The sequence below is a fragment of the Centroberyx gerrardi genome, chromosome 1 (genome assembly GCF_048128805.1).
Source record: "Centroberyx gerrardi isolate f3 chromosome 1, fCenGer3.hap1.cur.20231027, whole genome shotgun sequence".
Lineage (NCBI taxonomy): Eukaryota > Metazoa > Chordata > Actinopteri > Beryciformes > Berycidae > Centroberyx > Centroberyx gerrardi.
Genome location: NC_135997.1, coordinates 15,739,458 through 15,751,615, shown reverse-complemented (window position 1 = coordinate 15,751,615; position 12,158 = coordinate 15,739,458). Strand labels below are relative to the sequence as shown.

The window sequence follows — 12,158 nt, the reverse complement described above, 5'->3', positions numbered from 1 at the left end:
CTCAACCAGAGAGGAGAAACTAATTACTGCAAAGGACTGGCCTAGTGTTTGGTTAGAATGAAAACCTGCATACTTTCGACCCTCGAGGGAACATGATTAAACACCGCTGTTCTACAGTAATGTAAGTTGCGTCTATTGCTTTAATTTAATTACCATTCACAGAGTTACAGTGATTTATTTGTATGTGCAGCAAGCTCAGTGGCAATCATGTCAATGAAACAAAGGAAGTGGTTGGGTTCTTCAGCATTATGACAGCAATTTAATACTGCCAGTAGTAGATTGGATATATGGCAGTTAGAATCAAATATCACATGCAGGGGAATACATCGTTCTTTCATTATTACCCCTGCATAATAGCTGGGTTCAATGTCATTGTAGCTCTAAATTGCAATCTGTAATAAACGGATTACATGGGATCCCCCTATCTGCTGCGAGCAATACTTGTGGGTTTGTCTTAAAATTTGCATCCTGTAGAAAATTTTAAGTTTGTTCTTTATTACGTTTTTTCCCATATTGCTATGAATCATGAGCAACCTAGGAGCCTTGCATACTAAGTTTGATGTCACGCTCCTGAGAACATGGACAGGCTTCAGATCATCACAGCTGTAGTTATGGATGTTACAGAGCTCCTGCTGTCTTGTTGATTGAAATTTGCCTTGAGCAAAGCGTGACAGTGTGAGAGCAGCAGCAGCTAAGGTCACTGATGTCCAGGCCCCTGCCTTAAAGACACATGAATTCCACATGTGATAATGTGTTTCACATGTGATATTATGTGATATCATGTTATCGCGGGAGGGTGTTATGATCATATGTGATATGCACATGTTTTGGTGTGTGACACCATGAACATTACACATGTGGAATCATGTAAGCACATGTGATGACATGTTGTCACCAGGGGAACATATAATGTGAAGGTACTGTAATCATGTGATATTTTAGCACATGTGGAATCCTATAAGCACATGTGAAAGAATGAAAATATTTACACATCATACTTAACAGTTTCAAAAATTATTAAGATAAAAAAAACTCTGTATCTTCATGTTTGTAATAACCTGTAGAACTTATATTTTAAAGAGAGACAATGATCAACTCCATTAGGATGGTGTCTCCATTGGCTACGGCTCATATCATGTAATGGCAATATCCAAGTTCAAGTCCGGTCTGGAACCCTCACCGCATGCATCCTCCTTTCTCTCCTGTCCTTCCAGTCTCTCTCTCAACTGTGGGCTATCAAATAAGCTATAATTTTTAAGATTTATTCTATTTTCAGGGTTGTTTGTGTCAAGAGAATGCACATGGGTTTTACATGGGATTCGCATGTGCTGCACATGGGTTGCACATGTGAACACATTTGATTTGCTCCAGAAAGACATATTGTCACATGCAGGTTACAAGTCCTATGTGACATGTGCTAACCATATTTTTTCCCATGGCTAGCGCTCGTCTGGTGTAAATTCACACACAGCCATGTGGTCAGTTCACATGTGATTACGTTGATTTTTACCCAAAATCAGTTTTGGGCTCTTTATGGTTTTTTTTTGTTGTTGTTTTTTTTTTGTGGATCATGTTGTCCTTTTTTTGCCTTGTCTGTCATGGTGAAGTTACATAATTCTGAACTGTCTGTCTTTGCTATCTTTGCTCGATGAGTGATTTTGTGCGATGATTCTGGAATCCAGTCAAAAAGATGAATTGATTAAGTTATCTTTCAAAAACAAACTGCTTGAAATACATAAATTCACAAATGGTAGACAGATAAGGACTGGGGAACGTATGAACAACAAAAATCTCCATTTCACTGCAGATTATCACAGTTTGGCCGAAGGCAGAGAGCGTGAGAGGAGAGAGAGATTGAGGGACTGAAGGACATGGGGGGAGAGGGAGGGGGGCAGTAATGAGAAATATAATTAATTTTATTAGAAATTCAGTATGTGAGAGAGAAGAAGGAGTGGGAGGAAGAACATAGACGTGTTTGAGTATGGTGTATTGTTGAAATTGAAAAAAATGACACCTGCAGAACTTCAGGGTCAGTGGTGCATTGTGGGCGCTTTGTGAGGGTACGAACAGAGTATCACATCATCACATCACTGTCTAGCATTGCAGAAGGAAGAGAGTGCAGTCTGTGCAATGCTAAATTATATTTAGTACAAAAAAATGGATGAACCGTGTTGGTTTCTCTATCGCAAGTGTCTAATATTCTTACCTTATCATCCAGCTTCTTGGCACGGAAGGAGAGCTCCACATATCCATTGTTGCCAGAAATTTCCTCAGCGTGCACCTGAAAATAAAATAGGATTTATCAGTAACATTTTGTTCTCATGGTTTATCAGTAACATTTTGTTCTCATGGTTTATCAGTAACATTTTGTTCTCATGGTTTATCAGTAACATTTTGTTCATTTCCCCATGCAGGCGAGCTGGCATATTTACAGGAAGTAGAAAAGCATGTCAGGAAATTAAAATGAATGGGATTTTTGGATCCTGTTTGGTAATCGTTCTGTTCCTAAAAAGGGTGAATAATGTAAGGTAGAAAAGACATTTGATGAATTAATTACATATCTTAATGTGTTAATGAATTTTTAACTATTTTGTTAACATATGGTGCAGATGTTGCGCTATACTTGCTTCAGAAAGCCACAAAATGCTGAAATGCTAAGCTAAGTATGGCTATGCGATTAATTTTTTCTCATTGCAGCTTCAAAACCATCAGAATCCACCTCAACAAATAAAGAAATGCATAAGAGGAACCTCTGAAAGCAAAAAATAGTCAATATTAGCATTGGACTTAAAGGCAATCATTTTACTATTCATTTTCACATTAGACTGAAAGGGGGCTGGATCTGGAATCCCTTATTTGGGCCGAGAATTATGTCATGTTTGAGAGGACAATTACATCGATATTTCAGGAAAACAAACAAACCCTAAAGCTTAAAAAAGCCCATGTTGAGATTGCAATTGAGACCTGGCAGTATAAATACAATCTTTTTGACAGATGTTATCACATGAGATTGCACATGAAGTCTCCAGAGAATGACGGTGGAGGTTCACACTTGTACATCATATGTAAATCTCTTCATTATAACCCAACATTCAAAACAAATTGTTTATGCTTTAGTTACACCATATTTAGCAAGATTTTCCCCAGATAGATGACCACATGTTTTGGAAGTTCAGAAATCATTATGTGTCAGTCATTATAATGGTTCACACTAACTGTACAAACTACATCCATTATTCTGAAAGACTTCTCTCTTGTCCCCATTCTCTCATTAACAGACATCTTTACAAACACCTTACAATTACAAGGGGGGTCACAAACAACACAAGCCTTCCTGAATCTATCTTACAGATTGGCATACACATTATACTGTATATTGAATACTGTATATTGAATATTGTACTGTATATAGAATTCAGCAGAAACCTAACACACTGGTAATCACACTTAAAATGTCCACACAGCATTCATTGTTATCTGTTTTTAAATGCCACACTTTTATCAATACTTCTATACCATTTTACCTCTCCACTGCAAAAGCAACTTATACTCATGTAGCAGTTGCACTGTGGCAGTTGTTAACATAGTTTTTATGCAACAATGAAGTGGCTTTTACTTTACACTGAGGATTATACAGACTTTAAATCTAGAAGGTGAGGAGGTTCACTGCAGGCTCAACTTTGCCCCATTTCCATGCCTTGTTGTTTCTACACATAAATCTACCTTGTCTAGGAGTGTAAATGTTACCGAATACATCATGATACCATGGTAAGAGGTGGCATTCTGCGAGGTTGGGCTGTTTGTTTGTTTGTTTGTTTGCATTTAAGTGTTAGTTAAAAAAACAATTGGTTCAGGATTGCCTTTTTTCAGTATCGCAGAGCACCCTCTGCTGCTCCCTCTAGGCTATCTAACCCTCCCACTGAACAGTTTGCTGCCTCGCCACTCCTCTACTTCAGACTTTGTATGGAAACTGACAGAAACTTTAGATTGTGCTACCAGTATTCTAGCCGTAGTGCAGGCATGCCCTTGTGTTTTATGAGTGAGTACTGCTTGACAAGGCTTGACAGGGATGATTGGCAAAGTGCAGAACTTTGGATCTCTGGATCAGAGAGCCTGTCTTTGACAGGTGCAAAAGGAAGTCAGGGCCAAAAATCTGTGTAGTCACTACAAAGAGGGCAGAAGGTGTGTGTGTGTGTGTGTGTGTGTGTGTGTGTGTGTGTGTGCTTGTGTGTGTTATATTCCTAAGATCTGGGAGTTTCACAACAACTTCTGTATTCGTCTTATTCCATCTCTATCACACACACACACACACACACACACTACATTCATGACAGAATATATATATATATATCTATACATATATATATATATATATATATATATATATATATATATATATATATATATATATATATATATATATGGATATACTGTATGCACCACTTTCCTATTATAGGATTATAGCAAGCAGAATAGAATAGCAAAAGGTATAACACTTACATTTGTAATAAAATGCTAGGGGACTTGTTTCAGTACCCTTCGTGTGTGGGTAGCAGCTGCTAAATTTCGGATAACAGTTTAGCCCTATAATTGTGCACTGAACTCTGCATATTAGGTAGGTGTAAATGGGAAAAAAAAGCACTTATGTGTGAGTTGTCACAATTACCCTCAAGACCTTCAAAAGGCCTTGGCTCATGTTCAGCAAATTCTAAGTCTGGCAATATATGGATTGAGTGAAAATGAAATCGGGTGAGTTTGTCTCTATAGAGTGTATTGCTCTGAGACGCCTTCCCATCATATGGCTACAGGGCGTCTTCTATCTGCTTTGAGGCAAGTATCCAGTTGGAAGAACACGTGGATGAGGTGAGAGTCGGCAAGGCAGAGCTCCAGTGAGATTTGTGTTCATGTGAGAAAAATGTAATTAAGTTTAAATTGAAGATATGAAGTTTATAGTTTCAGTGATACCAAATATATCGGACTTGGAGTCAACAGGCTAGAAATTGTGACTGGATGTTAACATCAAGCTATTCTACAGATGACATATTTAATTTTAGCATGACAAAGAATCAAATCAATCTTGTAAAATGGGAGCTACAGGCAGTGTAATGTGATTCTCAGTTTAAATCAAATCAAGCTAATAAATCAACATCAATCAACAAAACAAAGAAAAACCGAAACAATATGATCAACAAGAAAATATCCAGGTCTATGTAATCCAAAACTGAATGGCAGTGTATTGTGGAGCTTGCATATTAAATTGTTAATTCACAGTGTGACAGGCTTACTGTGGAAATAGAGATCAGCTCACATTAAATCATTAAATGAACAAATCTTTTCAAATTTTCTTGGAGTCCCATCAGAAAGGTGTGCATACTAGGTGATGAGGCAAGGATGGGGTATCACGTAGCATATATTATATATACGTATATGATATATCATATATGTCACAGACACAGCCTCGAAATACAATTTTGTCATCGTGACAGTAAAAACACAAGCATGGCCATAATGATACTAGATTTTTACATCCAATCACTATACATTTCTGCCAATTTGCTAAACTGCTAATTTGTTCGTGCACACAGAAATAAAATGTACGTATGTGTCTATGTTTGTGCATCTACACCAACAAAGCTTTATTTACAACAAAGGATATGTAAGATAAGATAAGATGAACTTTATTGATCTCAGAGGGGAAATTGGGCAGGCTGATTTGGGTGGCACACTAGACAACAGAAATCTTATTGCTACCATTCATCAATGTGTCATGCATTATTTTGCTCAACTCTCACTGGCTATTACCAACTGACCTCAGCGGCATTTGCCTACGATTAGCAGCCCATTGCCTGCGGCTTCTAACAATCCGCAATTTTCCATTCACGCTCATTTCTGCTTCTACTTGCAGGGAGCAATAAGGTCAACAGCATGATGTATAGAACCTACTGTGATGGTTGATTTGCCGGCGTATTTCCCGTACTTCAACAACAAAGGCTTAACCATCTTCTTTTGGGCCACGATCTGCAGGGAGCAAAATAAACACGAGGTTTGTCCTTGAGCCCTCAAGCATTAAAGAGCAGCGTACAGGGATATGAGTCATCAACACCAGAGACAACTACCCATTAGCTACTCTGGTACTATATGTAGCATACATACAACATCATCTATTTTATATGACACATGCACCTATATCAAACAATGGGAGAACACCAGATGGAGAATTAATCAGTGGATGGGTCACCTTTCTATGAGTCTATAGCTAGAGATGGATAGAGATAGATTAGAGATAGATGTCAGTGCTAAATTAGTATATATTTTGTATCACCATCACAGATACAGGCTATATGGCAATTGTTTTCTCTAACGTTTTCTCAGAGATATCACATTTTTCACCTCAGGCTTTTCTGAGGGCTCTTTTGGCAGACAAATCTAATAAAAATGTATGTATGTAAATGTAATGTAATGTAAATGCAGTACCCATTTTAAGGCTAGCCAACAGCATTTTATTCAGCCTGCCTTACATTACAGGGTTTGGAAAAACACAGCTATTTAGAAATCGCCAATGAGGAGAGTCAAACCTGGCCCAGAGTGCACTCCACCCCGCCCAGGAAGTCATCATCGCGGGTCCCGATGCTGTGTGTGCCGTGGATGTCGTAGACTTCAAATCGCAGCTTCTGAACCTCCTCAAAGTAGTAGTCCAGCATGAAGACCTTGGCAAAGACCGGGTGCAGGTTGCTCTTGATCACTTCTGTCCTGTCCAGCTGAGTTGAAACCAAGAGAGAAACCACTGAATAAACCGTTGAAACCACTGAATAAAATTGATTCTCAAACAATAATATACTATACATGTGTGTGATTTAAAAGATATCAGGCGTGGGAATCAAAATATAAAAATGGTAACAAAATTTAAACAAATGCTTGTATTTTACACCATGCTTGTAGGACAGTAGGCAACTAAAGTCCTTGGTTAACAAAGTGACAACTGCATCCTCTATATTGTTTAAAAATATCAAAACACAGACAAGTAATGATTTTGGGCACACAATGCAGGGTTTTGCAATAGATCTATCAAAATATTTGCCTTTTATAATTATTTTGCGGATATTTGCACCAGCAACTGGTGCAAATATCATCACAGTTCTGTCAAGAGAATGCTATCACAGAAGATTGGAGGGATCTGACATTTAACTCAGGACACAGAAAAAACATCCATGTTTGTCTTTGAATGCCTGACATGTAAAAGCTGAGCTCTCTGGGGCCCCATCTGCTCGTGATGCAGGATTTAGCTGTCACACAGCTCCGTGAACATTTATGTGCTGTCCAATTTGTCACAAGGAAAGATCATCGCTGAGCATATAGCCTGTAAGTCCTTTGAAGATGATATAATTAAGCAACATAAAAAAAGGGTTAAATACTTGAAGCAAAAGTCAAGAATTTTCATATGATGTAACGTATTTTGACGTTCTTGGACAGTTTAATGAATATTTTGGGACATGAACGACTCCCAAAACTAGAAAACCACAGAAGCGAGACCTTAATCTGTTATGCCATCAGGAGACATAATCTGGAGCTCTTCTATTGCCAATAAATTAGAGACTGACTTTGTGGACTCAGAATGTTTGTTTTGTTTGAGGTTAGGGTTAGATCTAAATGAAGGCGTTTAGTAGTTTGTGCTAAATGTATCCATATACTTGGATGACCTGAGTCTGCCATAGTGTGTCATGATGACATGATCACCTTTGTGTCATGATGACTTTACATATATGAGACTGCGCTCCCTTGTTTCTCACTTTGGTAGAGACACAATCGTGTTCAGAAAACAAGACTGAACTGTCCATTTTAAGAATAACGATGGATTCCAAATAAGAGTTATGGTGCTGGCAACACACTCACAAACTAAATATGAATCTAAATACATTCAAAAACCTAAAATGAGAAATGATTCCACCTTGGTTGTTTATTATTTTTTATTCTCAATTTACAAATAAATTGGTATGGTAGTAGAGGATAGAAATGGATTTGTTATTGACAAAAATCTGTTTTTATTTTTCACATTCTCAGTTGTTACTGAAGCCTAAAGGGCATGGCACTGATGAAGACTGTATAGTTGAAACACTTAGGCATAGCCCATATATTAAAGGCTTTTTAACCTTTTCAAGTGTGCCTTGGACTGTTCTTTTGGGGAGATTAACTACAAACAATGAGCTTCAATCCCTCTTTTGCTTGTTGATCTGTAAACCTTGACTCCAAAGAGTACCTTCTCTGATAACTGGTAAGCAAGGCAGCGCTCCTCAGCCTCATTCTACCCCTAAAGGGCATAGGGTTGAAAATAATCAGACCCCCTGTCACTGCTAAGGAGGAATGACTAGTTCACTTGGACCTAACTTCCAGTTTAATCTTTCTCACTTTTTGTCCCCCACCAAAGGGGGGACTATGGATCGGTTTCCGTCCGTTAGTTCGTTTGTTAGTTTGTTAGTCACACTGTAACGTTGACTTTGTGCCGCTAGGGGGCGGCATTGACAATGAATGGGGACTCAGTGGTAAAGCAGGTCATACAGTTAAAGTTATCATACAATGTGGGGGACAATGAATGGGGACTCGGTGGTAAAGTAATACAGTTAAAGTTATCATAGGTAACATAATAGTCTACACATGCTACACACTTGGAGACATCAGACTGGGTTGATGTGTTGAAGTGAGAGTCAATGGAGAATTTTTGGGCAAAGACACTGTAGTTATTGTACAGTTGTTGGACTGTTGTACTGTTATTGCACTCCTCACTGCACTACCACTGTGCCGTCAGTGTTGACTACTTATATCATATTACCACTTACCTACTGTGCAATACCATATATCACTTATCATTTAGCATTTATATTATTCATAACACTCACGCTCCTGGTGTTGTATGTTATATTGTATATTGTATTATAAATTGTATTGTAGTGTACATTGTGTAATGTACGGATTGTATTTATTGCGTATTGTAGTTCTTATATTTTGTACTGTATTGAGTAAAAACAGGACAATTACAGTTACTACATTTCAAGATATAACTTGTAAGCCTAATTCTGAGGAGAGTAGGCAACAGAAATATATGTTCAATCTGTCCTTTCATTGTCCCATACGAAAATGCTTATACAATTTCACTCATATTTCAAGTACACTCAGCAATCACTGACTGACCCAAGGGTGGAACTACATCACTGGTGGGGGACAACATGTTTACTATTTGCTTGTTCGGGAGTATAACAGGCAATCAACAGTGTCATTTAATAAACTTATGCAGTAATATTTAGAGGGAGGGTTTCTCTCGTGTTTCATTCTACCCTGGCAAACATCACAAAGACTGCAAAGAAATACCATTGTCTTTCTCGCCTTCTCTTCCTCTCTTTGTGCCATCTGGATGGACAGATTTGGGATGAGTCTGATGAGTCTGTTTGTTGATAAAAGCTAATCAGAGCTACGGAGGATAAGTTGTGCCGAAGCCTGCGACGCCTGTTTGTTGTTGGTGTGGGGCCAGGACTAGGAGAGAGTCCTGACATGGGGGATTACTGCTGTCTCCATTCAGTTCTTTCAGGTGGGGCATTGTCTCCTTAGCTTGATCATAACAAGCCCCATAGTAAATACCAACAGAAAGAATAGCACTCTAATTAGCTCAGTATCGTGGGAGCATGTACAGTATCGCTGTCAGACTAGTCCAGTTTCCAAAAAGAGGGCACAAAACTGCTGCAGGATAAAATGTTAAGCCATCTCTATCCTGCTTCAGTGTTTGTCCTTGGAAGTACCCAGGCGCTGAAATAAGGTAATAATGAAATGATGTAGGAGGGAAAAATGCGATGCAACAAATAAGGCTTACACCACAGTGGGGCCTTATGAGCTCATAAAAAAAGGAAAGGGGGTGGTGGAGATTTGAGTGGGCTCAGCTACTTACTCAGTGGCTGGCATAAGTAAACAATTTGCTTTGCAATGTTGCCTCCCAGTACTGAGGGATTTGACAACAGAGGAGTGGCCAACTTGTGTAAACTGTCATGGCTGTCATGGTTCTGTGGTACTATATATGTATGAGATATACAGACAGACAGACAGACAGACAGACAGACAGACAGACAGACAGATAGATAGATAGATAGATAGATAGATAGATAGATAGACAGTACACAGTAGCACTAAATAAGTACCACCATAGCACCATGAGAAGTGCCTGATATGTGTGTGTGTGTGTGTTCGTGTGTGTGTGTTTGTGTGTGTGTGTGTGTGTGTGTGTGTGTGGCAAATCCAGCTATTGAAAATTGACATAGATAATATCAGAATGTTTGGAGCAGGAGTTCATCTCCCACTTTAAATAGAAATGAATAACGACTGATATTTCAGCATTATCACACAGGTGCTGTAATGGTGGCACTCTACTTCTATCAGCTCTTCTGAAAGTGCCATTCTAATATGAAGTAATCTAAATTATTTCATATTATACAAACACGTCATAACTCCATTTAGTGGAGCTATAAATAACTACTCATGTATTCATGCCACACTGGGCCCAGGTTCATTTTCTCAAGTAACACTCCTATCAAATTACAACTACGACAAATGCATATCTATATGCTCAACACTATCAGCCAAGCGTCTTTGTTATCAGTGCCTCAAAATAGTATCTCGAAGTTTCACACTCACATAGCCCAAACATTACAGTGAGCGTCATCATCAAATGGTTCCCATGCATTTGGTTGTGTTACAGTTAATTATTATCTCCCATTTCCCCAAAAAGAGAGGCATTTGTTTGATGAATAGTTGCAGCAAGAATTCCATATAATTACACATCCTTAGCCACTTTTTAACATGTTCCCTGCTGTAGGCTTGTGTTTTGGTTTCCCTCATGGAGCTGTGTGACTTAATTAACAAGGAAATAGGAGACCTGCTGCCGACGCTCCAGCTCAGCTTGGTACTTCGGCAAGAAAGTAAACATGTTCAACTCAAAATTGGACTGGAACACAACTAAGTAACAAAAATGGACTTCATTGTGTCACATAATACCACGCTTTGTCCTTGTAGACCAGTGGAATATGCTGTTGTACAATCTGAGCGATACAGAGCAGACTGGTTTAGATGTCTAACAGAGATAGAAGATGTTTACTCTTCTTCAGCACCGCGGACAATTATATTATGCATTTGATATGACTTCTTTTTTATATTATGATTCAGATAGCTGTTCTGTGAGCCAATATCCATTTCAAAAGGAAGGAAGACAGCTGCAGGTCCACCAAACCTGCAACCAAATCTGGTTCCACTTTGTTCTCTGTGATCTTAGGTTTTGGCATAATTGGAGTGGGATTAGGAATTCATCCACAAGTGTGATGTTTCACACACTGCCGGTGCTTTTTCTTAAAATCCCAGCCTTTCCAGATAATACATGGGTAATTTTACTTCAAATCTGATTCAGTTGTGACATTGGGAGAGGGAGGGAGGACTGACCCGCTCTACTATCCCCATCCTTCTGTGTAACCATTAAAGAAACATGTTAGGTTCATCTCATACAATTGTAGTTTGAAGTGTTATTAATGTGCGAGTCAATGAGAATGCAGCACACGTTTCTTTGGTTAAAACTAATGCAGATAATGACTCATATTGGGAAATAAAAAAGAACGGCAGATTAAATTTTAAAAGCTGCCTATAAAAAGGTGATTAAGGAAATATCAATGCCACACTCCTGCACACATGAACCAAAGGGTCCGACTGTGTGGACTCAACAGAAAGAAAAGGGAGGGGGCTCACCTCTGTCCACTGTCCTTGGGTCTGCACCATGAGGATGACACATGGGTCGGACTTGTTCAGCGTGTCTCGGTCCAGCAGGGCTTTGCAGGAAACGCGCAGCTCTACTTTGGAGACGCAGGTAGCCGGACCGCTGAGGCCGGTCGCCGGGGAAGTGGCCTCCTGAACGTCATTCATCCTGGCTCAGGGCAAGAGGGGCTGCCAACTAGTGAAGCAGTGAGACGTGATGCCGTTGACAACTCAGAGGGAAGGGAGACGTAGTGGTCTGCTGTGCTGGAGTGTCTCAGTGGAGAGGGGCGCGCTCGCAGGAGACAGGCTCTTTTGACTTGGTACAGGATGTCATAAAAAGAACAAGGGTTTCCTCGTGAGTCTCAGGGGAACAAACCCACGCT

The 12,158-nt window shown here is 39.3% G+C and overlaps 1 protein-coding gene across 1 annotated transcript in view; it reads right to left on the bottom strand.

Moving 5' to 3' along the window:
• The window catches only part of cpne7 (copine VII), a 33,037-nt gene extending 21,094 nt beyond the window's left edge, over window positions 1-11,943 (bottom strand). The window contains exons 1-4 of the mRNA XM_078284890.1: window positions 11,770-11,943; window positions 6,576-6,758; window positions 5,944-6,018; window positions 2,207-2,281 (exon numbers count right to left, since the gene is read on the bottom strand). Coding sequence (XP_078141016.1) covers window positions 2,207-2,281; window positions 5,944-6,018; window positions 6,576-6,758; window positions 11,770-11,943 — 507 coding nt within the window. The remainder of the gene's footprint in view (window positions 1-2,206; window positions 2,282-5,943; window positions 6,019-6,575; window positions 6,759-11,769) is intronic.
• Between the last annotated feature and the right edge of the window lie 215 nt (window positions 11,944-12,158).